This window comes from Myotis daubentonii, chromosome 3, assembly GCF_963259705.1.
Source record: "Myotis daubentonii chromosome 3, mMyoDau2.1, whole genome shotgun sequence".
NCBI classification, from domain to species: domain Eukaryota; kingdom Metazoa; phylum Chordata; class Mammalia; order Chiroptera; family Vespertilionidae; genus Myotis; species Myotis daubentonii.
Genome location: NC_081842.1, coordinates 42,849,488 through 42,876,718, shown reverse-complemented (window position 1 = coordinate 42,876,718; position 27,231 = coordinate 42,849,488). Strand labels below are relative to the sequence as shown.

General features: G+C 47.6%; 1 protein-coding gene across 1 annotated transcript in view; it reads left to right on the top strand.

The window, feature by feature from the left end:
- Positions 1-23,458, top strand: part of ABCC5 (ATP binding cassette subfamily C member 5) — an 87,665-nt gene extending 64,207 nt beyond the window's left edge. Inside the window, exons 22-30 of the mRNA XM_059687181.1 lie at positions 57-185; positions 2,733-2,919; positions 4,775-4,864; positions 8,097-8,286; positions 11,800-11,959; positions 16,847-16,925; positions 17,925-18,038; positions 18,426-18,590; positions 22,077-23,458. Coding sequence (XP_059543164.1) covers positions 57-185; positions 2,733-2,919; positions 4,775-4,864; positions 8,097-8,286; positions 11,800-11,959; positions 16,847-16,925; positions 17,925-18,038; positions 18,426-18,590; positions 22,077-22,178 — 1,216 coding nt within the window. The 3' untranslated portion in view covers positions 22,179-23,458. The remainder of the gene's footprint in view (positions 1-56; positions 186-2,732; positions 2,920-4,774; positions 4,865-8,096; positions 8,287-11,799; positions 11,960-16,846; positions 16,926-17,924; positions 18,039-18,425; positions 18,591-22,076) is intronic.
- The last annotated feature ends 3,773 nt before the right edge of the window (positions 23,459-27,231 follow it).

Below are 27,231 nucleotides of genomic sequence, written 5' to 3'. Positions count from 1 at the left end.
AGGGTGGAGCCGGAGTTGCTGTCCACCCTCTGACCCAGAACTCCTTCTCTCTCCAGGGTCCTGATTCGCGAGTTGAAGCGTCTGGACAATATTACGCAGTCACCTTTCCTCTCCCACATCACATCCAGCATACAGGGCCTTGCCACCATCCATGCTTACAACAAGGGGCAGGAGTTTCTGCACAGGTAAGCGCTGAGGGAGGCCAAAGGGCTCAAAGCATAGCCAGCATCCCTGAATTTAATCAGAGTCAAGAATAGGGGATTATAACGCTCATCACCAGTGATTTAATTGTCTGATTAAAGTTCACTTGCTTGGTGGAACTCCCTTCTGAGGAAACGAGAAGACAAAAACACAGATTTGGAGTTGGTTGGCTTTTGGTCCTGAATGAGCATATTGGGTGGAGTTTCGTCGTTTTTTTGGCACTGTAAAAGACAGTCATTGATACTAGACTGACATTTTATTTGGTTGAACATTGTTTATATGAGATTTTTATGTACCTAATCATTGTGGAGATTTGTATTAACAAGTGATTTCCAACTCAGTGATTTCCAACATGGAGCACATGCCCCACAGGGGGCAATTTGATTATTAAGGGGGGATTTCGAGAATGAGTTATTAACAGTGAATTTTTTGCATTCCTTATGATTCTAGGGGCCTCATAAACAGTATATAAATATATATTGAAACTTTATTTGCTATTTTTTCATATCACGTCATACTATTATTTTTTTTAACAATTTCCTAGTGATTTCTCCCTCAGTACTTCAACTGTCCTTTCATTCCTTTGTTTTTCTCTTTCATGGATACCATGTTCTTTGGAAACTTGTTTAGACCAAGTTAATGGCCTTTTAGGCTTCCTCCACATGAATAGGAGTTCACTTTTTGAATAATAAGGATTATATGGGGAGCATCAGGATTTTAGAGATGCTTAGGTGGAACATGGCCAAAAAAGGCTGGGAACCACTGAACTAACAGAGTCATTCAACAGAGGACTGGTTAAAGGAGCTGCAGTATCCTCGTAGAGTGGAATATTGTGTGGCCCTTCAAAAAATGAGACAAGCCCTGCTGCATAGCTCACTTAGTTAGAGCATCATCCCAACATGCCAAGGTTGTGGGTTCGATCCCCGGTCAGGGCATATACAAGAAGCAACCAATGAATCCGTAAGTAAGGGGAACAACAAAATGATGTCTCTCTCTCCTTCCCTTCCTTTCTCTCTCTCTCTCTAAAATTAATAAAACAAAACCAAAAACAAATGAACAACAGCAAAAAAAACATGAGGCAGCTCTAAAGGTACTGAATTAGAATGATTTCTAAGATATATTAGTGAAAGAGCAAGGTACCGATGTGTGTATGCTATTCTCCCTTTTAAGTGTGTTTGTATATATAACATTTAGAATATCTCTGAAAGGATACACAAGAAACTAATAGCCACTGAAGAGGAGAATGGAGTAGCTGGAAAATGGACAGGAGAAAACTGACTTTTCATGGTAAAACTTGTGTACCCTTTAAATAGTCTGTCCTATGCATATATCGTCTATTTCAACAATTAAGCAATTAATTTTTTAAAAAAAAAAATCTAGAGTAAAAAGATTAGGGTAAGGCCAAAACCGGTTTGGCTCAGTGGATAGAGCGTCAGCCTGTGGACTGAAAGGTCCGGGTTCGATTCCGGTCAAGGGCATGTACCTTGGTTGCGGGCATATCCCCAGTAGGAGATGTGCAGGAGGCGGCTCATCGATGTTTCTCTCTTATCGATGTTTCTAACTCTCTATCCCTCTCCCTTCCTCTCTGTAAAAAAATCAATAAAATATATTAAAAAAAAAAAAGATTAGGGTAAGCAATGTAGAAAAATAACCTTAACTTTCAGTGAAAAAGGAGAAAATATACTATGTACAAGTGTGTTTATGCCTGTGTGTGTATATATACATGTACATGTAAGTGCATTGAAAAAATGCCGGAAGGAAATGCAGCCAGATATTAACTCTGGTTTTAACTGGTAAGATTATGGACTTTTGCATTTTTCCCGTAATTGCGTTTTCTAATTTTCTCTAGAGAGCACATATCTTATTGTAAGGAAGAAATGTGATTTTTTAAAAGCAAAGCACGTTTGCTAGAAAGACTTCCTGCTCTGGAATCCTGGTTGTGACTCCAGATGGGGTTCCCCCCGCTCTCTGGGACCCCGCGTGACAGCGGTGTCTCCCCTCCTTCCTTAGCAAAGGTTGTCTGTGTGTTTTTTTGCTGTGGTTCAGCTCCTGGCTCTTTGATCCCTGGCCGTGGGAAACAGTACCATTCTGCCCAACGATGGCGTGTCAGCAACAAGCTCCACTTTACTGTGTTCGGTCTGAGGCTTTCCCTTTCCTGGCTTTGGGCCATTTTTGCAGTTTGCCTTGTAACCTTTCTTTCTTTGAGAAAATGACCCCTAACCTACAACATTTTTTCTGACGTTTAGCACAGCCTCTTTATTTGGTCTCCTTCCCCCTGCTTCCCCTATGCTGTTAAAGTAGATATTTTCCCCTAACATCTTCAGTATGTTTCTTTGAAAGGGTAAAACTAGAAAACCCCACGTCCTCCTATCTGTGGCGCCTGGAGTACTCCGTACTCTTTAAGTTTCTATATCGTTCTCTTCATTACAAACAGAAAATACTGAAGGATTAGCCCCAGAGCTTTGACATCATCCATGACCTGGGTCACCTGGTACTTTATTTGCCTATTAGCTGCTCTGCCTTCCTCACAGGTACCAGGAGCTGCTGGACCACAACCAAAGTCCTTTCTTCCTATTCACATGCGCAATGAGGTGGCTGGCTGTGCGGCTCGACCTGATCAGCATCGCCCTGATCACCACCACTGGGCTGATGGTCGTTCTCATGCACGGACGTATTTCCCCTGCCTACGCTGGTCTCGCCATCTCTTACGCTGTCCAGGTCAGTCTCTGGGATGGGCCATCACCTTCGCTCCTTTGAGTCCTTCCTATATTGGCCTAGGAGAAGCATGTAGGGGCCTCTACCTGAAGTCACTGTTTCACCTCTGACTCCCAGAGTGCCTTGCAGGCTGCTTTACAGTAACCATCTGGGGCGGGAGAGGTGGTATCTATACTAATAAAAGGGTAATATGCTAATTAGACCAGACATCTTCCGGACGACCATCTGCACATCCTTCCTGACAAAGCCAGGCCCAGGCGAAGCTGCCTGCGGACGGTCCTGGGCATCAGCGCCTGCGGCTGGCTGTGGCCCAGGAGACAGAGAAGCCGCCCGTCCCGTGGTCCTGGGCACCAGTGCCTGTGGCCTGGGTGAAGCCACCTGCCCACCATCCCCTGCAGCTGCAGCTAGCCTGGGCAAAGCCAGCCTGGGTCCCGGTGCCTGTGGCTGGCTAGAGGGAGGGAAGACCGGGTGCTGAGTGCCTGCAGCCGGCTGGAGGAGGGAATCCTGGGTCCCGGTTGTGGGGCCAAGGCAGAGGTGATTAGGGGCGATCAGGCTGGCAGGCAGAAGCAGTTAGGGGCAATCAGGCAGGCAGGCAGGCAGGCGAGCGGTTAGGAGCCAGCGGTCCCAGATTGTGAGAGGGTGCAGGCTGGGCTGAGGGACACCCACCCACCCCCATCCCTCACCCCCGTGCACGAATTTCGTGCACTGGGCCACTAGTGTAAGAATAAAGGGATTTAAGGCTGTTGCATATGTTTAAGAAATAGGTGCTATTTTCTTCATAAAGGTGCTTTTGAAAATAGTTTTTTAATGGTAGGTTTCTGAATTCACTATCCTATCATCTCTGGCCTTTTCATAGTCTTCAAAGAAATAGTCTATTTGCTTCTTATGTGCATTTCCCCCCAACACTGTTACATGTGGAAAGCTTTCTGGTCTCTAGGAATGGTTTATGGTTTTTAGCTCAAAAAACAATTGGGAACTTGAGCTCTGACTAGGTTTTCGAAGATGTTAAGGAATTATTATTAATTTTTTAGATGTCATCATGGTATTGAATAGTGGTATTGTGCTTTTAAAGATTTTATATGTTAGAGAGATACAAGCTGGAATATTTATGGATGAAATAATAGAATAGCTTAGATTTGCTTCCAAATAATATAGAAGGATGAGGTGATATAAAGGAAACAATATTATCTGTGAGTTGACAGTTTTTTAAGACAGATGTGTGGTACATGGGAGTTTATTATAATGACCCCTCTCCTCTTATACATGTTTGACATTTTTCCATATTGGAAAAATAAATTAAAAAGTAGCCAAAGAATCCCAAGAAGAGATATGTACCTGTATCTGTACAGATCCCCCTACTCTGTCCATGCTCTGCAGACTTCCCTGATCATTGGATGGGCAGTAGTAGAATCCTTCGTCTGAAGTGCACAGGGGCTCTGCTAGCACTTTCTGCTCAGCCTTCTTCCCCTTTGTTGACTTTCCTGGAAGCCTGCCCACTGGCTGCGCACAGGTTGATACATACCTCTATTCGCTGTGACTGCCACAGCAGGTGCAGGTATAAGGATGCAGCTTCAGATACGTGTTACTGGACATGCAAAGATGGGTGGCAAGCCTTTGGATGCAGGAAAGTTAGTGCCAGCAGTACCACGATGCCACCTGCGCTCACAGAGAATTACAGATGACTGGGGGTGGGGTGTAATGGGCATTGTCTTAAATGTGTAGAGAATGACTGTGTTCCTAAAACCAGCTGCTGTATGTGCCCATTTCTTATGATTGAGCTGTGGTCCCCTCGATGAAGGAGGCTTTCAGCGTAGACATCGATAATGAACTCTCTCGCATTTCTGCTTCTCACCATCAGTTAACGGGGCTGTTCCAGTTCACCGTCAGGCTGGCCACTGAGACCGAAGCTCGCTTCACCTCAGTGGAGAGGATCCACCACTACATCAAGGTCAGACTGCGCCCTCACCCTTTTCCTGCCGATGGATGTGCAAGGAGGCGGCATGTCTTCTCGGCCTTCTCAGCCCTCAGGAGAGGACCAGTGGTCTCTCCAGCAGGCGTGGAGTGGAGAAGGACTTAGCATAAGAGTCTCTAAATCTATGTGTGAATCATCTGATTGAGAACTTACGTTCATCAGCTCATTTCCAAAATGTTTCAAACTTCGTTAGTTCAGTTAGGCTGGCTGATGTAGCATTTTTCTTGCACCATATAAAACTATGTATTGTTTTCTTTCTTTTTAAAAAAAAATATTTTTACTGATTTCAGAGAGGAGAGGAAAGAGAGAAATATTAACAATGAGAGCGAATCATTGATTGGCTGCCTCCTGCACGCTCCCTACTGGGGATAAAACCCACAACCCGGGCCTATGCCCTGACCAGGGATCAAACCGTGACCTCCTGGTTCATAGATCAACGCTCAACCACTGAACCACACAAGCCAGGCAAACCATCTTCATCTGGTTCACTTGTTCTTCACCGGGAGGGCCATCAGGACCCCTGTGGTGCTTTAGGCAAAGACAAACGTGGGCTGCTCTCTGGAGATGATCTTGGTGCAGTAGGTTTTGGGTGGGTCCCTGGCTTCTGCAGTTTTAAAAGCTCCATAACTAATTCTAAATTGCAGCCATCGCCCTTGCTGGTTTGGCTCAGTGAATAGAGCGTCAGCCTGCGGACTGAAGGGTCCCGGGTTCAATTCTGATCAAGGGCACATCGTGGGGTTATGGGCTTGATCCCTAGTAGGGGGCGTGCAGGAGGCAGCCTATCAATGATTCTTTCTCATCATTGATGTTTCTATCTCTCCCTTCCTCTTTGAAATCAATAAAAATATATTAAAAAATAAATTGCAGTCATTGTTTAAAACCCAGTTAATGTAGTCAATACTGAGACTACCTAGCTCTTCCCACATTCCCTTAGGAACCCTGCAGTCTTGCCATGGGGCAGCGCCTAGTTGGAGCTCTGAAAGCAATTTTCTGTAGAGAGAAGCAGAGCCATGAGTGGTTAGGATTCTCAAATGTAACTCAGTTCTTAGGAGTTCTGATCTTGTGAACTGCCAGAGACTTTGTCAGCACTTATTTTTATTTTAAATATATTTTTATTGATTTCAGAGAGGAAGGAAGAGGGAGAGAGAGATAGAAACATCAGTGATGAGAGAGAATCACTGATCGGCTGCCTCCTGCATGCCCCTTACTGGGGATCAAGCCTGCAACCCAGGCATGTGCACTTGACTGGAATCAAACCCAGGAACCTTCAGTCCACAGGCTGGTGCTCTATCCACCGAGCCAAACAGGCCAGGGCTTTGTCAGCATTTATATCATTGTTTACATGGGAAGAATACATTCCAAGTTCCAAATAATGACTTACAAGCATAGTGTTGAATAAATAAAACAAGCATAGTGTTGAAAAACTTGCCATTCAGTTGCGAACTAGTGTGTTATGTAAACTGCATTTTCTCGCGGAGACATGCTTTACTGGCTTGTTTTGACAATGGATCTCATGAGTCATAGGATATTTCTCAGACTTACGAATGATGATTCTGGGAAAGAATGGCACAAAGCAGTCTGGTGTGTCTGCTAATGGCTGTTCCTTAGGTTTACCCACTAGCCTCTTTGCCCAGTGCTCTGGTCTGTGGATGATACATGGTTGTATATACGAATATGTAGTGTTTGCTTTACTCGCTGTTGGTGAGAGTCTCTGGCTGGGGAGCGGGGGTGGGTAGTCAGCCCCAGGTTGGGGACTGGCAGTGGTACGGCGTAAATCCTGCACAGACCAGTCATATTTCTGAGGACTAGCTCCCCACTGCCAGTCCTCAACCTGGATGCCTGTCCCAACACGGACCCTTCCAGCTTGGAGCGTTCAACTTCAGTCTTCACCCCCCAGAGCAGTAGTCTTTGGCCCTTACTTCCCTGTAAGGCTGTAAGCCCCATGACTAGTCGCTAGAAAGTTTTAAAACATTGCAAGGTTTGACTATTGATAACAAAAATTACAAGCTGTAATTACAACACAGAATTTTAAAGCTGGGATGGATTTCCAAGATTATCTAACCCAGTCCCCACAATTTGCAAATGAGAAACTAAGACCTAGAGTGAAGAAGTGATGTGTCCAGTCACACAGCTGTTCGTGGCAGGATTGGGATTAGAGTCTGTTTCTCCTGGATTGACTGAGATATGTCAGAATGCCAGGATCTGATTACATGTTCAGTATTATTATCATTTTTTGTTAATTCTCACCCATGGTTACTTTTTCCATTTATTTTGGAGACTAGTGGCCCGGTGCACATTGAAAGGAAATTAATTAAAGTAAATATTTTAATATCGCCCTTTCTCTGTAATAGAAGTGTCAGAGGTACGTTATGCCAATAGTTGGTCTTCAGACACATTCTGTCGACGACACCACTTTCTTTCAGCTTCAGAATGTCAACAAAAACAATCAAATTCATGATCGATGACAGATCAAAGCTCACGCGAGCGATTGGCGCCAGCGAGAGCTGTATGTGTCATATGTACCTGACGGTTGGGCAGACGTACAGTCGGTCACTTAGTCTTTTGTATGTATAGGTAGTGGAAGATAGGGAAGGAGAGAGAATGAGAGAGAGAGAGAGACATCGATGTAAGAGACACACCTATTGGTTGCCTCCTGCACACGCCCTGACCAGGGTCGGGGATCTAACTTGCAATCCAGGTACATGCCCTTGACCGGGAATCAAACCTGAGGCCCTTTGGTGCATGGGGCGATGCTCCAACCACTGAGCAGCACCAGCCAGGGCTGATTACATGTTCAATAAATGTTACCTTTCTTTGGGTTTAAGCCAGTGGTTTCCAAATGGCAGAGTCCTGTTTTGAGTGTAATATTTTCAAACAAACTGGAGGGTTGAAGAGGAATAGAAGGGCTTATGCCCCCACCCTTGGCCTCCAAGGCAGTTTTGTGGAAGAATTCCTTAAGACAGGAGGCAGTTTGAAAGTCAGTGCCCTGCTCAGCTGCTGCATAGCAGTAGCCACTGCAGAATGAGTAGCCCTGGTGCTCTGTCCCTATCTAAGCATTTACTGCCAAGGGATCTTTCACAGCAAGGGGCTAGGGCTCCCACTGCTCCTGTGGGGGGGCTATGGTTGTCTTGGTTTAACTTCTCTGTGACAAAGCCCCCGGAATCTGGGCCAGGCTGACCTCTTCTCTGTCTGACCTCTGTCTCCCCAGACTCTCTCTTTGGAAGCACCTGCCAGAATTAAGAACAAGGCTCCCCCCCCTGACTGGCCCCAGGAAGGAGAGGTGACCTTTGAGAACGCGGAGATGAGGTACCAAGAAAATCTGCCTCTGGTCCTGAAGAAAGTGTCCTTCACCATCAAACCCAAGGAGAAGATTGGCATTGTGGGGCGGACGGGGTCGGGTAAGGACCCTGTCGGGGTTCAGTTTGTTGCCCATGCTTGTTGCTTATTGACTATCACTCACCTCCCTTCAAACCAGGTCCCCAGTACATGCATGATTAGTGTGTCAGGTCTCACTGAAACCACTTCTCTAGGCTTATTTTCAACCCTGCTTTGCTAACACTTCGTGTTTTTTCCAGTCATAAAAGTACACATTCTCACTGTGGAACACGTGGAACATACGGCAAATTACAAAGGCGAAACGCACCCATACCTCCACGGCGTGGAGATAATTACTGTTAACACATTGTTTGCGGGTGGTTTTTATCGCGCGCTAACAGGTGGTGCGGGCCATTTTTGCTCATTTTTTGCGCAAATGGCAACGTTCAGTAAAATTACGATAACTTTAGTTTACGTATTTATACGTTACCCGCATTCTACCGCTAGTCTATAAAAAACGTATTAATGCGTGTCCCGCACTCTACTACACTGGTAGAACGTATAAATACGTAAAACGTGTAAACACGTTTCCCGCATACAATGTGTTAACGTTTTAGTGGATATCTTCCAGGTGTTTTCTATCAACAAATACGTTTATGAAAATGAGGTCATTTTACACTCACTGTTTCATGGCCTGCTTTCAAAAGCAGCAAGTATTTCCCATGTCAGTTACTGGTCCTGGCGTGATGTCTGTGCAGCATGATACGGAATCCGGTTTTATGGGTCGCCGCGGTTTATACTGGATAAGCTCCAGTCGTGGGCACCGAGGTTGCTGCCAGGGCTTACTGTTCTGAAGAGCCTGCAGTGGACGCCCTCCTTCTGTGAAGTCCGGTGTCCGTGGTCTCTGTGATGTATGGCCCGGGTGGCCTCCTCTAGATCAGAGGCCAACCCAGCTCTAAACAGGGACCCTCTGTCCCTTTGAAGACAGAAATTTGTTTCTTGTTCTGACATCAGTTGCACATAACTAGAAAATAGGCCTTCCCTTTAGGCGTTTCATTTCACTCATGCTTAGAAGTGCATTGACCCTCGGTTCCTAGGGTCAAGACTTCAGTAATTTATTTCTTTCCTTCCTGAATAACGTTTCAGAATTGTGTCTTGTCTCCTTTCCCCTTTTTACCCTTGTATAGGGGTCTCTCTGAGGCAGTTCTCAGTAGCTTTCTGGGCTCCATGTTCCTTTTCATCAAAATTCTTCTAGCTTTTTCCCTTACCTTTAAAAAACAAACAAAAAAAACACCTGGCATCTTTTCTGGCCAATTTACTTTAAAGAACCTGCCAAGAAGAAAAGAAAAAGTCATTTCCTGCTCCCTGTTTGAGGAATTACTTCATGTCAAAGCAGGAAGGTGTTTTGCACTGGCAAGAGCATGCTCAGCAGGGAGGGCGGCTGCCCACGGCTCTCGCTCTGCTCTCCCCCTCAGGCTCCCTGCGGTGCCCTGCTCTCCTGAGAGCTCTGACTGGTGACCCTTCTGTGATTTCCCTTTCACACGAGTAAGACAGACTGAAAATTTCACCAACACTTGAGTAAACCATAAGTAGTGACAGAAGAGAAACAAACAAAAATAAAATAATCATAAATAGCCTGACTTACAAAGGCTAGACTTTAATCCTAGCTCGCTTCTTCCAAGGCCCCTGGACCCTGGCCCTGCTGTGGTTGTGAGCACTTCTTTGCCCTTTTCACCAGCACATTCTGTCAGAGATTCAGAGAACTATGAAGCCTCCCAGTCCAGGTGCTCCAACCGAGGCATCGCTTATTAGGATGGAACAAAATAACCTCTTATTTGAGCCCCATTCCTTTCTAAGCTTGGATCTTAAACTGCTCCCGTGGCACCCCCCACCCACTTCCTGGGTAAGGGGCCACTCACCAGGGCCCCCCCAATCCTGAATACAGCCAGTCACTTTTAGGAGGAAAAGGCCTTCTTAACATCTGTCTTGCTACTTGGGCTTAGGTTCCCAACTCATTTCTGGTAGATGGAATGGAGGAGTCCTACCTTAGGCAGGGGGACATTTCTCTAGGTTCCCATGAGGGAACAATATTGACAGCAGGGATACGGCTGCAGACTCGGCCAAGGCAGGATAGTTATACCCTCAGTGACCACTGAGTAGATGAAGTCTTAAGGCTCTCGTGAGAGGTCTTCCAGAGCGTGGAGACAGGAAGAGGGTGGGCATCTTGCAGCCAAGGAAGTGTGGTCTAACAGCTGAAATCCTGTAGTTCTCAATCTAAACCATGGGCCTGAGCTGCAAGAAAGTAGATAGACAGCTCTGTGTCAGGCTACTTCAGGGGTGCAGGGGACATTGGATAGAGCTTTTCAATGTTTATATGTTTTGACAGAGTAGTTTCAATTCTGAGAATCTATCCCAAGGAAGTCATCTGAGGTAGGAGCAAAGTTTGAGCTCTGACACACGCCATCCTATATAATAAAAGGCTAATATGCAAATTTCCCCTTGACCGGGAGTTTGACCAGGGGGCGGGGCCAGATGGCCAACCACCCGCGGCCCCTTCCCCTGGCCGGCCTGGCCCAATCGGCCCAGATCAGGGTGGGCCGGCCAGATCCTACCCATGCACGAATTCGTGCACCGGGTGTCTAGTAACATTATAATAATACGTTTTAAGTAAACTACACATCCAACATTAGAGGGCTGGATGAGTTAGAGTGCATCCACAGGATGGGCTGTATTGCAGCCACCAAACTTTTATCTTGACAAGTTAATAATATGGTTGAGTGCTTGTTATGTTATGTTCAATGGGAAAAGCTATTACAACAGCATGTCTCTAGTATGCTCTAACTCTGAGAAAAAGACTAAAGGAAATGTGTCATAAATAACAGTAGTCATTATGAGAGATGGATGTGATTTTGAATTACTTATATAACTTAACATGAAGATTCAAGTAAGAACAGCTGTTCTGCTTATCACCGTGACACTGAACTCATTGTTTTAAGCCCCCAAACCTGCTTTTCTGCCACAGTTCCCTGTCTGGGCAGAGTCACCTCCAGCCGCTCGTTGGCTCAGTCCAAAGCCTCCTTCCCATGTGTTTACCCAGCTTCTTCCATCCCCCAGCTGTTGCTACAGCGATGGAAGGCCTTGTCTTTTCTCTCTCAGCTACGTCAAAGGGACAAAAGAGAGAGGGCATCTTGTCCTCCAGTTTGCCCTCGCTCCTTGCCAGGAGACCTCTGTTCTCCTCATTTTGCTGAGAAGCATTAAACACTGTGCACCTGTTCCTAAGGTGAAAAGGAGGCATTTTCCCATTTTACTCTCGTGGGAGTGTATTGGTCCTGCCCACTCCTTCTCAGACTGAGCTGTGTGATTTAAATGTATATGCTTAGTAGTTCAGGAAAATTCATCCGGTTTTCTGTTTGGTGGTGGTGGTGGTGTGTATGTGTGTGTGTGTTTCTGTTTCTGGCTATCATTTTATAATTTCTTGAGTTACTCAGTTGCAATGATGTCTGCATAGAAACAGAAAAGTAGATGATTTTGCCCTGAGAATAAACGGGTTTCGTAAGTTGCTAATGGGCTGCTCTTCTGCACGTCTCACTCATCAGGGAAGTCCTCCCTGGGCATGGCCCTCTTCCGCCTGGTGGAGCTGTCTGGAGGCTGCATCAAGATTGACGGAGTGAGAATCAGTGACATTGGCCTTGCTGACCTCCGAAGCAAACTCTCCATCATTCCTCAAGAGCCAGTGCTGTTCAGTGGCACTGTCAGGTGAGGACCTGAGCGCCCGTGTGTTTGTGCCTCATTTCAAGGCCAGGAGGGCATGTTAGAGTCTCCATCTGGAACCGAGATCTAGTGACCTCCCAGTCTAGTGCTTTTTCCACTGCGAAGGGCACCTCAGTAATACAATAGGGCTCGGGGGCCTGTTGCATGCTGGTGGGGAAGTCAGAGGGATTGGGGCTCAGATCTTTCTCTGCCACTTCGGACAAGCTACTTGACACTCCTAAACTTGTTTCCTCATCCATGAAATGGGGATGTTATTAAGACCTGTTATTGTCGAGAGTGAATCAATTCATACAAATTATACAAGCACAGAGCCTAGCAAATGATGGACATTCAATAGACGGTAGAGCCATTACCATCCTCGCCACCATCTCCCTCCATCCTTCACGCACTCCTCTCCTTGGTGCACTCTAAGTCGCAATTCCAGGCATTATTACTACTCATGTTTTTCTGTTTTCCAGTATTTTTCCCACCTTTAATGCTCTGGAATGATGCCTCTCTCTCTTGCAATCTGCCAGCATGCCAAAGATAAAATTCTTCTTGACCTGTTAAAATCAAAAGAAGGAAATACTAGTATATTGAATCCCATTTAATTTATCCTACCTTTAGCCTTAAGCTTTGCCTCCTAAAAACAATGGGTTTCCATTATTTGTGTCTATTCCTATTCATGTTGCTTCTCTTTCTAAATAAAACAATTTTAACTATATAAGCAACCCAGATAGGACTTCATTTTTTTATATAATATATTTTTATTGGTTACAGAGAGGAAGGAAGAGGGAGAAAGAGATAGAAACATCAATGATGAGAGAGTCATTGATCGGCTACCTCCTGCATGCCCCCTACTGGGGATCGAGCCCACAACCCAGGCATGTGCCCTTGACCGGGAATCGAACCAGGGACCTTTCAGTCCACAGGCCAACACTCTATCCACTGAGCCAAACCAGCTAGGGCAGGACTTCTTTTTTTTTAATTACTCTGAAAGTAATATTACCATTTCCTCTTTAATTTGAGCAGTTCCCCCCCCCCCCCCCCCAAAAGTGGTACTAATCTAATTTCGAATAACCAAGGGCAGGGTTCACACTTGTCTGAATGGCATTTGAACTCACTCATTCAGGGAGGTTTGGTAGATAAACTGAATTCTCACCTACTTTCATGTAGGGTCAACACTCCTGGGTGCGTTTATTTTGGCATTTCTCTAGAACACTGATGAATTTGGACAGTACAGACTGGACCTGTTGATCCAGTCATTCCCTTTGGGTGCTGAGATAACAAGGTCAAATAAGCAGTGTCAGAAGAGAATTAGAATTTATTGAAGACTCAGACCTAAAATTAAGAAATTGGGAGTTATTGCCAAACCTGCTCTTCCTTCCTATAGACCTCTCTAGTTTCAGACATGACAGGAGTACCTTTGCGAATAAAATTGGCCTTATAATTTTTAGCTCAGGACAAAATCATACTTTTCTTAATTTTTTAATCATCATTTGGAAGAGCATTAGGATATAAGGCCTGTTAAACTTTAGACTTCCCTTGAATATGCTGGCACCAAGAGGCCTGTGTTCATTTGAGAATTTGACAGCCCTTCACATGGGTCTGGAATCAGGGGCTTCTAGAATTCGTGGTAAAGAACTGACCTGCTGGTGTGTGCAGCTGGTGTTTATAGAACATCGTGGAAGCACAGCTTTTGCGGAAATCGGGGCCATTTGTTATCAGCTCCAGAGACTTGTTGCTCCTTGAACAAGCTCAGTAGTTGGTGTGCTAATGCCCTGAGTTTAGTTACTGAGCTCAGAGTGCTGCTTCTGGCATCAGCTGTGCAAACTTTGGAAATCATGTTTCATTTCTGCCATCTGTAATTTTGCCTTTATTTTTTTCCTTTCTAGATATATTTTTATTGATTTCAAAGAGGAAGGGAAAGGGAGAGAGAGAGAGAAACATCAATAATGAGAGAGAATCACTGACCTGCCGCCTCCTGCACCCCTACACTGGGGAACGAGCCCGCAACCAGGGCATGTGCTCTGGCCGAGAATTGAACCGTGACCTTCTGGTTCATAGGTCGATGCTCAATACTGAGCCGTGCCGGCCAGGCTGTAATCTTTTGCTTTTTAAATCAGTGATAGACACCGAGAACTTCTATCCTCCTCTAATCTCTCAGGTTTCTTCTAATTCCCAAACAACATTTCAGCTTCTGGAGCTCTTTTGCTTTCCTCAGAAAATTAGGAAGCCTATGCAGTGAGTTTCGCAGCAAGGGAAGGATGATCAGCTGTTTCCTCAGCTTCCTCCTGAGACTCCGAATTTGGAGATGTATCTCCACCACCATTAACCAGCATTGTGGGTGAGAACATCTCCTTGAGATGCCAACGTGCAGCTAAAACATATAAAGAACGCTTAGAGGGGCCGGCCAGTGTGGCTCTTGTCTTTCTTTTTTCCTTTTGACAGTCTTAGTCCCTGTGGAACTGTCTTATAAAAAGGCAATTTCACAGTTTTTGATGATCAACAAACCGCCTCTCCTTCTTTAATTAAGAGGGCTCTTCCTAGCTGGCATCCCTGTAGAGATCAGTCTTCCCCATCCAGACCGTTTACAGGTAGGACTTCATCAGAGCGATTTCTGGTCCTGGTGTTCCAAGTTCCTGGGATGATTGTGTCCCTTGGAAATTGCATTGACTATATGGGTTAGAAACCACCAGTATTGGAACCAAGGCATCTAATGTGTCCACATGGACCTTGGCAGTTTAACAGCTGCCAGTTATTGAGTATCCTCGCTGTTCTAGGCACTGTACACATACTCTAAACCTACCAAGCCATTTCGCTATGTCCCTGTTACACAGAAGAGAAAACCGAGGAGTAATTTGTCCAAAGTCACGCGGGTGGTAGGAGGCAGAGCAAGGGTTGACCCCAGTCTGTTCGGATTCTCTGTGTGTACACACTCTACCTCCACGAACTGCTCTTTGCCTCTGTTATTACTGAAAGTACTTAAAAGTTGTGACAGCCTGGCTCCGTGGGGGTTGAGCATCAACCTATGAACCAGGAGGTTCAATACCTGGTCAGGGCACATGTCCAGGTTGTGGGCTCAATCCCCAGTGGGGGGTGTGCAGGAGGCAGCCAATCAGAGATTCTCATCGGTGATGTTTTTATCTCTCCCTCTCCCTTCCTCTCTGAGATCAATAAAAATATACAGTGTTTTTTAAAAAATAGTGACATATTAATACCTCTTATTAGGAGTCAGATAATGATAGGGATAAACTTTTTTATTCATACAGAAAATAGATGGTGTACATGGGATTCAACAGTGAACAAGATCCAGACAGGGATCCTGTGCCACCGGTGGGCAGAGAGACAAAGGGACAGGGTGATGCGTGCCCTAAGGGTGAGCGTGGAGACACCTCATCCAGGCGTGAAGGCTCAGGAGACACTTCCTAAAGGCAGCATCTGAGCTGAGACCTGAAGGACAAGAAGGAATCATAGCCCAGAAGTAAAACCACGGTCATAATAGCTGTCACATACACAGTGCCAGCCCTCCGCAGGCCTCCCACAAGTGCTTTACACACATGAAACGTGTGCACACGCAGTCCTCACAACAGCCTTTCGAGGAGGTGGTCCTTTACCCTGTCTTACACCTGAGGAACTGGGACGTAGAGTAGCTAGGGCTGACTTGGCCAAGCGCACACAGTTGTGATTGACAGGCACTGTATAGGAATCAGGCAGTCTGGCTCCAGAGTCCTAGCTTTTACCAGCGTCTCTCCAGTACAAGGGTGAGGAACGGTGAGCATGTTGCAAGCGGAGGGAGAGCACCTGTGCAAAGGGCCCGCGGCACAGAGAGCAGGGTCGGGCAGAGCCTCCCAGCAACGGCCTAGAGGAACGGACGCGTTGTGCGTCTGCCATCACCTCTGCTCCAGTAGCGCTCCTCCGTGATGTGAGCCTGCTTGCGTTCGCATGCCTGGGGTTAGTGACCCTAGACATGAGCACAGACATGGCACAGAGCTGAGGTTCTCCCAGAGATGTTCCCATATGCCGAGCAAGATTTAGGAGCAAAGCAAATTGTACCTTAATCCTTTCCGATTGCCAGACTTACAAAACTTCATGTTGAGATTGAGACAAGACTCCCCACGTCAGTGTAACATCCCATTTCCACCAAATTTATGTCCCACCACTGCCCTACCCTCGTCCTCCATGGCAGAGAGCTTTTTGTCCCGTCTGTAACATTCCCAGCAATGCCTAGGCCTATTTTGATGTCTGTGATTTCCATGCGGCAGATACTGTGGGGACAGTAAACAGGAATAGACCTCAAGCTGGTTTTCTAAACCAGAGGAAATGAAGTCCTTCCTCTTCGGTTGCCCTTTCCTCTCTCTCATTCCCTCTGCCTTCCGCTGGGTCAGCTTGTTTTCCAGGTCAGCTAGCTGTCAGGTCCCTGCTCTCCCCCTGCTGCATAGGAAGGAAGAGAGCGTCTCCCTGTGCATGCAGGGAGATGTATTTTAACATGTATGTGCTAGGAAAAAACCTGGCATGTATGCCAAAATGCTAACACCTTTTGTTTCTAGGGATCTGACTAGAGATGATGAAAACACGTATTGGCTTGTGTTTTGTGATTTGCATGTCTATATTTCTTAATTTTTGTACATAACTGTTATAAAAGTAAAAATAACATTTTATAAAGAATAAATTCTGTTCTCAGATCGTCCTGCCTGGGGCAGGCATCAGCGTCCACCTCTGGCTGCTTAGGGGAGGAGCCCTCTGTGACCTGAGGGGGTGTAAGCCTCCCCCCGCCCGCCCCCCCCCCCCCCCCCCCCCCCCCCGTGCTTGTTTAGACTTTGACCCCACAGCCTTCGCAGTGTGGCGCGTACATGAGGGATCCCTGACACATTCCTCTGTGTTTCTTTCTAGATCAAACTTGGATCCCTTCAGCCAGTACACAGAAGACCAGATCTGGGACGCCCTGGAGAGGACGCACATGAAAGAATGTGTAAGAAGCCAGGGCGAGCGATGCTGTGGGCACTGCCCAGCCTGCCCGGCTGCTTCCATCCAGCCTGGTCTGTCCTCCACTTCCAGGGTATCTGTGGAGGAACACTCTTGAGCAGGACTTCCCAGACATTCCAGAAAGGGCATAAAAGTGGATATTTCCTGCCCTCCACCTCCTCCCTCTACCCCCATGCCCATGATCATATTACCCTTTTCCCACCCGTTGACTGAAGACATGTCCATGACAACTACTCAGAATTCAGTAATGCTTTTACATTAACTTCTACTTTATTAATCATAACAGTACAGCAGGCTTTTGAAGTATCTTTCTGTGTGCGAGAGATACATCATTTATTGAGTCTGCAGAAAGCACGCAGTAGGCTCGTGGGTGCACAGATCTCCGCGGGGTGCTCAGCAGGCCCTCCAGGGGCCACAGTCGACAGATGGATATCCCTCGCCGGAGGAGGGTGTCCGTGCCTTTGCTTAAGTCAAACTCAGGATCCCTTGCCCTAACTCAACTAGATCAGCTCTGCTTTTCTCTCTTTTAGATTGAGCTTTCTCAAGTAATTTCATTTGAAGACTAGCTTGCGTAGCTTACAAAAAGAAAAGTTTGACAGCCGTGGGCCTAGGGCTTTAGACTAAAGAAAGACAGCAGTTTTATGTTCCCCATTTCCTATTGCACGACCAACTTTTCAGTGGCTCAAAAATTAGGACCACTATCTGCCAGGATTTGGGGACATGAAAATATTGGAATTTCTGGGACATTTTGAGAGTAGGAGACTAACAGAATAGTATATTTGAAATAGGGGGTCCTAGAAAACCTGGGTCCTGGTCACGTGACCATCACACCTGTACCTTCTTTCTAGGTGAGCCAGGTTCTCAGCTAGTATTCCTCCTTCTGTTCCAGAATAATTTACCTTTGCTACTGGGTTTTTGGCAAAAGCTAGGGTGTTTTTCCCCCTCACTTTTGGACCCTTCTCATTTCTACTTTCTTTCTTCCTAGATTGCTCAGCTACCTCTGAAACTTGAATCTGAAGTGCTAGAGAACGGGGAGAACTTCTCCGTGGGGGAGCGCCAGCTCTTATGCATAGCAAGAGCCTTGCTCCGTCACTGCAAGGTGCGGCGGTTTGGTGGGCGCTGGGGGGGGGAGGGGAGGGACAGGAGAGAACAGGGAGGTGGAGGAGCACCCTTCCCTGTGGCACGTGGTCTGAAGGCGTTCCTGGCTCCCAGCCCAGTGGCACTTTTAAGAGAATGCCCAGAGGTGTTTCTTGATTAACCTTGACACAATTTGGGTGTATGGGTGGGGTGTGTTTTTTTTTTAATATGTTTTTATTGATTTCAGAGAAGAAGGGAGAGGGAGAGATAGAAACATCAATGATGAGAAAGAATCATAAGTAATGTATGGTATAAAATTCAAATGCTAAAATACTTTTTAGGAAAATCTAAATTAACCAGAATGCTTAAGGAACTGGTTGGATCCTCTTTCTCCTCTCTTCCCTGGCAGATTCTGATTCTAGATGAAGCCACAGCTGCCATGGACACGGAGACAGACCTACTGATCCAAGAGACCGTCCGAGAAGCGTTTGCCGACTGCACTATGCTGACGATTGCCCACCGCCTGCATACGGTCCTAGGCTCTGATAGGATTATGGTGCTGGCCCAGGGACAGGTACTGAGGCATGTGGCCTTGTCTGGGAGGACGGGGCTGGTTGGCATCTGAGGGTGGTTCTGAACATTTAGAAAAGCAGCCATAGCAGCTCTAGTCCAGTCGGTTTGGAGAGAGAGACAGCCCCTCCCAACAAGGCACTGAATTTGAGGCACTCCTGGGTTCTTGTTTTGCTTTACTACCTGTTATTTTGTTGCTTGAAAATAGGGGCACACTGACTTAGGTCAGCGAGCAAGTGTAGTTAGTGACTAATTCACATAGATAACAATTGCCCAAGGCGTGGTGAGACCAGCCACCAGGTGTCCTTTGCTTTGTGCCATCATGTAGGGGTGCCAGACTTGTATCCTGCCATTCCAAGCTTCCCCACAACCTGGCCCAGCCATGCCCCCTTCATTTCCCTCTCGTTCCTTACAAGTGCTCTTAGCCATAGGTAATCTTGCATCCCCTAAGCTTTTCCATCTTCTGTGTCTCCTCATACAGTTCCACCTACCTAAACTGTCCTTTGCCCTTCATTCCTTTCCCATATCTGCCTGCTTACAGCCTGCCTGTCTCTGAAGAAAGCCAGTGTCTCCCTGTCCGCACTTAGTGCCGTGTCTGCTCTAGCACCAGCCTCCTGCCCTGCAGCCAGTCCGAAGGAAGGATGCTTTGTCCTTAGGCCTGTCTCCCCTGGGCAGATCCTTTCCTAGAAGCGCCCCGGAGACCTCCCCTTTCATCTCCTGCCAAAAGTGTGTCCGTGCCTTTGCCCTGCAAAAGGGGGGCTGGGAAGTATGTGGCATTGTCAGCCACATCCTGGGAGGCAGGTCCTACCAGGATGTCATTCACTTTTCTACTGCAATATGGTTTCCAGTGACTGCATAGAAGTCCATCATAGGACTGGATAATTGACTGAGTTTATCCTTTACTCACTTTTTTTCTTTTTCTATTTTTGTTGATTGATTTCAGAGAGGAAGGGAGAGGGAGAGAGAGGTAGAAACATCGATGATGAGAGAGAATCATTGATCAGCTGCCTCCTGCATGCCCCCTACTGGGGGATCAAGCCTGCAACCTGAGCTTATTCCCTTGACTGGAATTGAACCTGGGACCCTTCAGTCGCAGGCTGATGCTCTATCCACTGAGCCAAACTGGCTTGGGCTTCACTTCTTTTAAAAATATATATATACTAGAGGCCCGGGGCACAAAAATTTGTGCACTCGGGGGGGGGGGGGGGGGCAGGGGGAGGAGGGTCCCTCAGCCCGGCCTGTGCCCTCTCGCAGTCTGGGACCCCTCAGGAGATAACAACCTGCTGGCTTAGGCCTGCTCCCGGGTGGCAGAGGGCAGGCCCAATCCCTAGGTGCAGTCCCTGGTCGGGCTCAGAGCAGGGCCGATTGGGGAGTTGGGGCGCCGCCCCATCATGCACAGAGCAGGGCGGATTGGGAGGTTGCGATGCCACCCTCAGTCGCGCTCAGGGTACGGCCGATTGGGGGGTTGGGGCACCGCCCCCTGTCACCCTCAAGGCAGGGTCAATGGGGAGGTTGTGGCACCACCCCCTGTCATGCACAGAGCAGGGCCAATCAGGGGGTTGGGGCGCTGCCCCCTGTCACGCACAGAGCAGGGCCGATCAGGGGGTTGGGGAGCTCCCCCCTGTCACGCACAGAGCAGGGCCCATCAGGGTGTTGGGAAGCTCCCCCCTGTCACGCACAAAGCAGGGCCCACCAGGGGGTTGGAGAGCTCCCCCCTGTCACTCACAGAGTAGGGCCCATCAGGGGGTTGAGGAGCTCCCCCCTGTCACTCACAGAGTAGGGCCGATCAGGGGGTTGGGGCGCCGCCACTGTCACACTCAGGGCAGGGCCGATGGGGAGGTTATGGCTCTACCCCATCACACACAGAGCAGGGCCTGTGGGCGGGGGGGGGGGGGGGGGGGGGGTTGGGCGCCGCCCTCTATCACCCACAGAGCAGGGCTGATCAGGGGGTTGGGGCACCGCCCTCTATCACCCACAGAGCAGGGCCGATCAGGGGGTTGGGGCGCCGCCACTGTCACACTCAGGGCAGGGCCGATGGGGAGGTTATGGCTCTACCCTGTCACACACAGAGCAGGGCCCGTGGGGTTGGGGGGTTGTGGCCCCGCCCCCTGTCACACACAGAGCCGCAGGGTGATCAGGGGGTTTGGGCGCTGCCACCTGTCACACTGATCCCGGTGCTGGGAGGCATATTACCCTTTTACTATATAGAATAGAGGCCTGGTGCATGGGTGGGGGCTGGCTGGTTTGCCCTGAAGGGTGTCCTGGATCAGGGTGGGGGTCCCCACTGGGGTGCCTGGCCAGCCTGGGTGAGGGGATAATGGCTGTTTGCAGCTGGTCACACACCCTTCAGGGTGGGAGTCCCCACTGGGGTGCCTGGCCAGTCTGGGTGAGGGGCTGAGGGCTGTTTTCAGGCTGGGACTGAAGCTCCCAACTGCTCCTTTTTTTCTTTTTCCTTTTTTATTCTGGGCCACCTTTAGCTCTGAGGCTCCAGCTCTTAGGCCTCGCTCCTGAAAGCAGGTATCTGGTTTGTTTCGGTTCTATAATCGAAACTCTGTATCAACTCCAGCTCTGAGATCCCAGCCGGCTGAAAGCTGGTTTCTGGGGTTTTGTTTAGCTTTTATATGTTACAATGTTTCTTAAACTGCAGGCTCAGAGGCCACCGGCAAGGCAGGTGGGGAATGTTGCAGTCCTCCGTCACTGAAGCAAGCAAGCCTCATGTTCAGTTTAAGCTGCCTGGCTGCCGGCCGCCATCTTGGCTGGCAGTTAATTTGCATATCACCCTGATTAGCCAATGGGAAGGGTAGCAGTCATACGCTAATTACCATGTTTCTCTTTTATTAGATAGGAGATATATATATATATATATACATATATATATGTATATATATATATTACTTATTTTTAGAGAGAAAGAGGAAGGGGGGCGGAGAGACAGAGAGAGGGAGCGAGAAACATCCATTTGTTCCACTTATCTATGCATTCATTGGTTGACCCTTGTATGTGCCCTGACTGGAGAGATCGAATCCACAACCTTGGTGTATCAGGATGACACTCTAACCAACTGAGCTACCCAGCCAGGACTCTCACTTCCTTTTATTTTTTATTTTTTTGCCAAGTAGGCCTCCTGAGCCGTTCCTTTTCCATCTATAGGTTTAGATCAGCTTGCATAACTAGATGCCATTTGCCTGCTAAGCCTTTGACTTGTGCTGCCGTGGGTCCCCCCACAGCCTGTACTATCTTGTCGATCGATCCCTGCACACCTAGGGCTGAATGAATTAGGCAAAGGGGGGTCTAGAGGTGTTGCTCTCCAACCTTTCCCTGGTACCCTGGTTAGTTTAAAAACAATAAAATAAAAAGGAGCCCATGTGGACACGGCAGGGCTCGTCGCATTGTCACCCTGATTCCATCCTCAAGGGGCTTTTGGGCTTGCCCCCCTTCCTGAACAGTGTGTCCTCGAGTCACATCCTGACGCCGTCTCCTTCCTTTGCAGGTAGTGGAGTTCGACACCCCATCGGTCCTTCTGTCCAATGACAGCTCCCGGTTCTATGCCATGTTTGCTGCTACGGAGAACAAGGTCGCTGTCAAGGGCTGACTCCTCCCGCGCCGCCTCCGTCTCTTCCCTCTGGAGCGTCGCCGTCCCGGGGCCCGCGCTCTTCCTGTCCAGCCGAAACCTTGCCTTTCCCGATTTCACCTTTCGCACAGCAGTTCAGGATCGGCTTGTGTGTTTCACTTGTAGGGAGAGTTCTATTTTGATTATTGTGTTGACTCCAGATTCATGTAAACAGACTTTAGTTTTTGTTTTTAATTGCACTCTAAAAGGTTCAGGGAACCGTTATTATAAATGTGTCAGAGGCCTATAATGAAGCTTTCTACGTGTAGCTGTATCTATATCTATATATATATATATAAACCTGTACATAGCCTATATTTACAGTGAAAATGTAAGCTGCTTATTTTATATTAAAACGAGCACTGTGCTAATAACAGTGCAGATTCCTTTCTATCGTTTTTGTACAGTTTGCTGCACTGGAGATCCGGTTTTGCTATTAGACGACAGAAAGGGTAGCCTATTGTTCTTTGCCAGCTGGTTGTTTCATGGCGCCAGGTTTTCTGGGTGTCCGAAACGGAAGACGTGTGGCAACGGTGGGCCCTGCAGCGGCCCCCTCTGCCGCCTCCCCACCGCCACTCCGGGCCGGGGCGGCGCCGTGGATTCTCAGGGCTCCTGCCGTCTGTCCTGGTGTCGCCTCCCCGTTTCCGTCAGGAGAGCAGTGGGGCAAAGCCCCCCGCCGCCCTTTCCCTCCCGGCCTTCCTCTTCTTGCTGTTGTTTCTAAACAAGAATCGAGTCTCTTCACAGAGTGTCCCACTGCCTCAGGTTCCGCACGCTGGCCACTGCACAGAGCTCCGGCTCCCACACCCGTCGGCTCCCAGCCCCGGGGCCGACCGCTGCTTTTTCCGGGGGTCCTTCTTCGTTTGCCTGGTCTGCGCCGCCACAGCTCAGTGACAGGGTTCAGGATTCCGTGGGTCTGTCTTCTTTTCTCACTGCAGATGTCGCAGTCTCCTCCTCTCCCCAAAGTCTGCGACGCCAAGCAGCTCTTGCTACTCAGTGTCTCGCACTGGTGTGGAAGTCTTTGTACTGTAAAGAGACCTACCTCAGGTTGCTGATTGCCGTGTGGTTCGGTGTGTTTCTGCAAACCCCCTTTGTGCCGTGGGGCCAGCAGCTCAGGTGGGCGTGGTCGCTGCTGTCATCAGTTGAATGGTCAGCGTTGCATGTCGTGACCAACTAGACATTCTGTTGCCTTAGCATGTTTGCTGAACACCTTGTGGAAACAAAAACCTGGAAAAGTGAATAAAGTTATTTTGGATTTTATAAAACTCTTGGTGTATAAACTAGTTCTCTGGGAAGGGAGCAGGGTGTCTTTGAATGACGGGAATCCCAGAGGCGGGCTCTTGCGTATCCGGCGGTGGAGTTACATCTGAGAAGGGCCAGGAGCAGAGCCGGTTGGCTGCCAGGGGCACGGGGCCCAGCAGGCCTGACATCCCCGGGTGGGCCCTGGCCCCTAAGACTGTCACCAAATACAGCTCCCGGGCTGCCAAGGAGCGGGTTGGCTGTGGGCAGGGTGAATGCTTGGCCGAGGTGGGCGGTGGTGGTGAAATATATTTCAAATGAACAGTTGGTTAAGGGTTCTCAGCAATTCAAACAACATAACTGCCTTTTTGGCCAATTCATTCAGCTTACCTCGTTGAGAATGAAGTACCCATCCAAAAGGGTCATCATTACGGAGTTTCCCGATTGAGTGCATTGAATGCAGCCAAGAAGCTTTTAACCTGCTTGGTACCGGTTCGGTTCTGCCGACCATCAGCAGGGCTCATCCCCTGAACCCAGCCTTTTCGTAAAGTGCTGCCTTGGAAACACAGAGGCTTGACTCTAAAGTTAAAATTTTCCTCCCACATGTCGAGTGCTCAGGAGCCACGTGGCCTGCGGCTACTGTGTCGGACACAGATGCAGAACATGCCCATCGCTGCAGGGGGTCCTGTTGGACGGCACGGACATGAACACGCACTTCCGTTGACGCCTGGACTTACCTTCCCAGAGGGGAACGGGCAGCGAAAGGGCCTCCTGGTCCTTGTCCTGTTCAAGCTCTGCTGCACCGGGACTCATTCCCCCTCCTGTCAGCTCTCTTCTCACCGCGGGTGTCCTCCCACCTCTCTTAACCTGCTTTGCCCTCTTAAAGGAAAGCTTTTTCCTGCCTCTGCCCACTCCCTTTTCTCTCTGCACAGATTCTTTCCCTCCCACAGGTGTAGTGACAAAGCTTCCACTGTGGGCTTGGCTTCTCCTGGGAACCAGCCTCCAGCTGCCTGCTAAGTGCCTCCACTGGGCATCGCCGGTGCCTCAAACAGCTGCTTGAAAATCAGTGCCTCTTTAGTGGTACCATTGTCCTCTGGAGTCTATCAGGCTAGAGGCCTTGGGTTAATTTACTCTCCTTCCCCTTCCCAATAAATTCAGTCACTCCAGGTCCTATGCATCACCACCACACCCTTCTCCTTCCCTCTGTTCATAATACAATTACAGCCTCATGGTCTCCCTGCCTTGGTGCCCCTCTCTGAGCCATTGTATTTACTACTGACAATATGGAAACCAAAAATGCAAGTTGGTGAGATACTTTATAGCCCAAGTGCCCATTGGTAGAAAGAGGCTGTGGTGCATTTACACAATGGAATACTACTTGGCCATAAAAAAAGAGGAAAGGCTTGCCTTTTGCGACAGTATGAACAGACCTGAAGGTTATTATGCTTCGTGAGATAAGCCAGTCAGAGAAAGACAAGTATCATATGATCTCCTATGTGGAACCTAATGAACAAACTGATGAATAAAATAGAAACAGGCATGGGTACTTGAAGCAGACTGACAGCTGTTTGGGGCAGGAGGCGGGGGTGCTCAGGACTGGATGAAAGAACGTGAAGGGATTCGCCAAAAAACATATAGATAACACATAGACACAGACAACAGCGTGGTGATGGCCAGAGGAAAGGGGGGTGGGGGAGGTGGAGGTGGGCTAAGTGAGGGTACCTGGGGTCGGAGAGAGACTTTGCTTTGGGTGATGGGCGCACGATGCAGTGTGCAGATGATGTTTTGTTGAGTTGTACACTTGAAACCTGTATGGTTTTGTGAACCAGTGTCACCCCAATAAATTCAATTTTAAAAAATAAATTTTTGAAAAAGAGACTACGGGTGTAAAAGAAATCTTCAGGGCACAGACAGTTGCTTGTAGAGTGGCCCATATTCCTTAGCTTGGCAGTCAGGGTGTGCGTTATTTGGCTCCAACCCTCCGTTTCTACTCAGTATTCCTAAAGTAGGCCAATATTTTCACACTTTTAAGTCTTTATAATTTTATCAGCTTGGAATCCCTGGTCATCTTGTCAAACAAAAGCATGTTTTTCTTTTTAAACTCAGTTCAAATACTATGCCCTCCACAAGGCCTTTCTCTTCCAACCAAATTCCTCTGTGTTCCTACAGCCCTTCGCTTACACATCTACTTAAGGTTTATTTGCTTTTACTTTGCATATTACAGTTGATTTTTTAAAATATTTCTGCCCATGAATTTAAACTTCTTGGAGGTTTAAAATGATCTTATTTTTGTGTACCTTATCATTTCTGGCTTAAGTATTATGTTTCACATATAATAAGAGCCTAATAAGTATCACACTACACAACTAACTCTTGAATAGTGCCTATACATGGATGTTCAAAGAATATTTGTTAAAAGAAGTAAGTGTTGCCCTGACCAGTTTGGCTCAGTGGATAGAGCGTTGGCCTGCGGACTTAAGGGTTCCGGGTTCGATTCCAGTCAAGGGCATGTACCTTAGTTGTGGGCACATCGCCAGTGGGCAGTGTGCAGGAGGCGGCTGATCGATGTTTCTCTCTCATCGATGTTTCTAACTCTCTATCCCTCTCCATTCCTCTCTGTAAAAAAAAAAAATCAATAAAATATATTTTTTTAAAAAAGGGCAGCTCACATTTATTTAAAAAAAGAAAAAAAAAAGAAGTAAGTGTTGTAGACTTCCATTTTGGTCATTTGAATTTGATCACTTCAAAGAGACAAAAAAAAGTGGCATCAAGGAAAAGAAACCTTTATGAGGAATGACTTCAGGAAAACCAGAAAAGAGAATACCCAGTGTTGGGGGAATTGCTTAGTGACATGACAGCTCCTTCCTAATTGATCACCTAGAAATAGGGCCTAGCATTGGAAGCAAATGAGTCAAGGGGGCACTGAGAGGCTGAGCTAACTGAAGTCTCACTCACACTGATCATTGCCTGCACTGTTGTGCGCCATATTTCTTTTAATAACTTTTTCCTTATATTAAAAGTAATGCATGCAGAAAGGTGCAGTGAAGAAACCAAAAACTGCCTGGACCCATTTTGGAAATGGAACCTCTAGCCTCAGCCACCCCAGCTGATGTCACATAGATCAGAGATGAACCACCAGCTGAGCCCTTCCCAAATCCCTGAGCAAAATAAAATGTTTTTTAAAGCCACCTTTCTAGCTTTTTCTAATCAGTAATATATATATAATTTTTTAAATAAAATAATATAAAGCCCTGGCCGGTGTGGCTCAGTTGGTTGAGTGTCGACCCATGCACTGAGGTCACCGGTTCAATTCCCAGTAGGGGGTGTGCAAGAGGCAGCCCATTGATGTTTCTGTCTCATCAATGTTTCTTTCCCTTCTCCCTCTCTCTAAAATCAATAAAAACATTAAAAATAATAATAAAAAATACAGGTTTAATATCAGCATGTAAGTCCAGGGGCTGCTGCCAAAAATGTCTCCAGGCCTTGGACCTCCCCCAAACCAGCCATAGGAGTCCTCAGGCAACAGACTGTCCAAACTAACTCAACAAACTGCTTCCCAGAGACATGGCCAAAACCTTGAAGAAATCAATGGGAGGGTTTTGCCCAAAGCAACCTCCATGTACATTTCCTGGGAGCCAGCAGCTGGTCAAGATGGGCCATGTACCATGTGATACAACCACTCACATTCACATTTAGATAAGCAAAAACAGTGTTTGGGAAGGTACATGTCACCCACCCATTCCTAGACATGATAGGGTTATGCCCATAATCACCCACCCCAGTCACCCCAAGTTACACT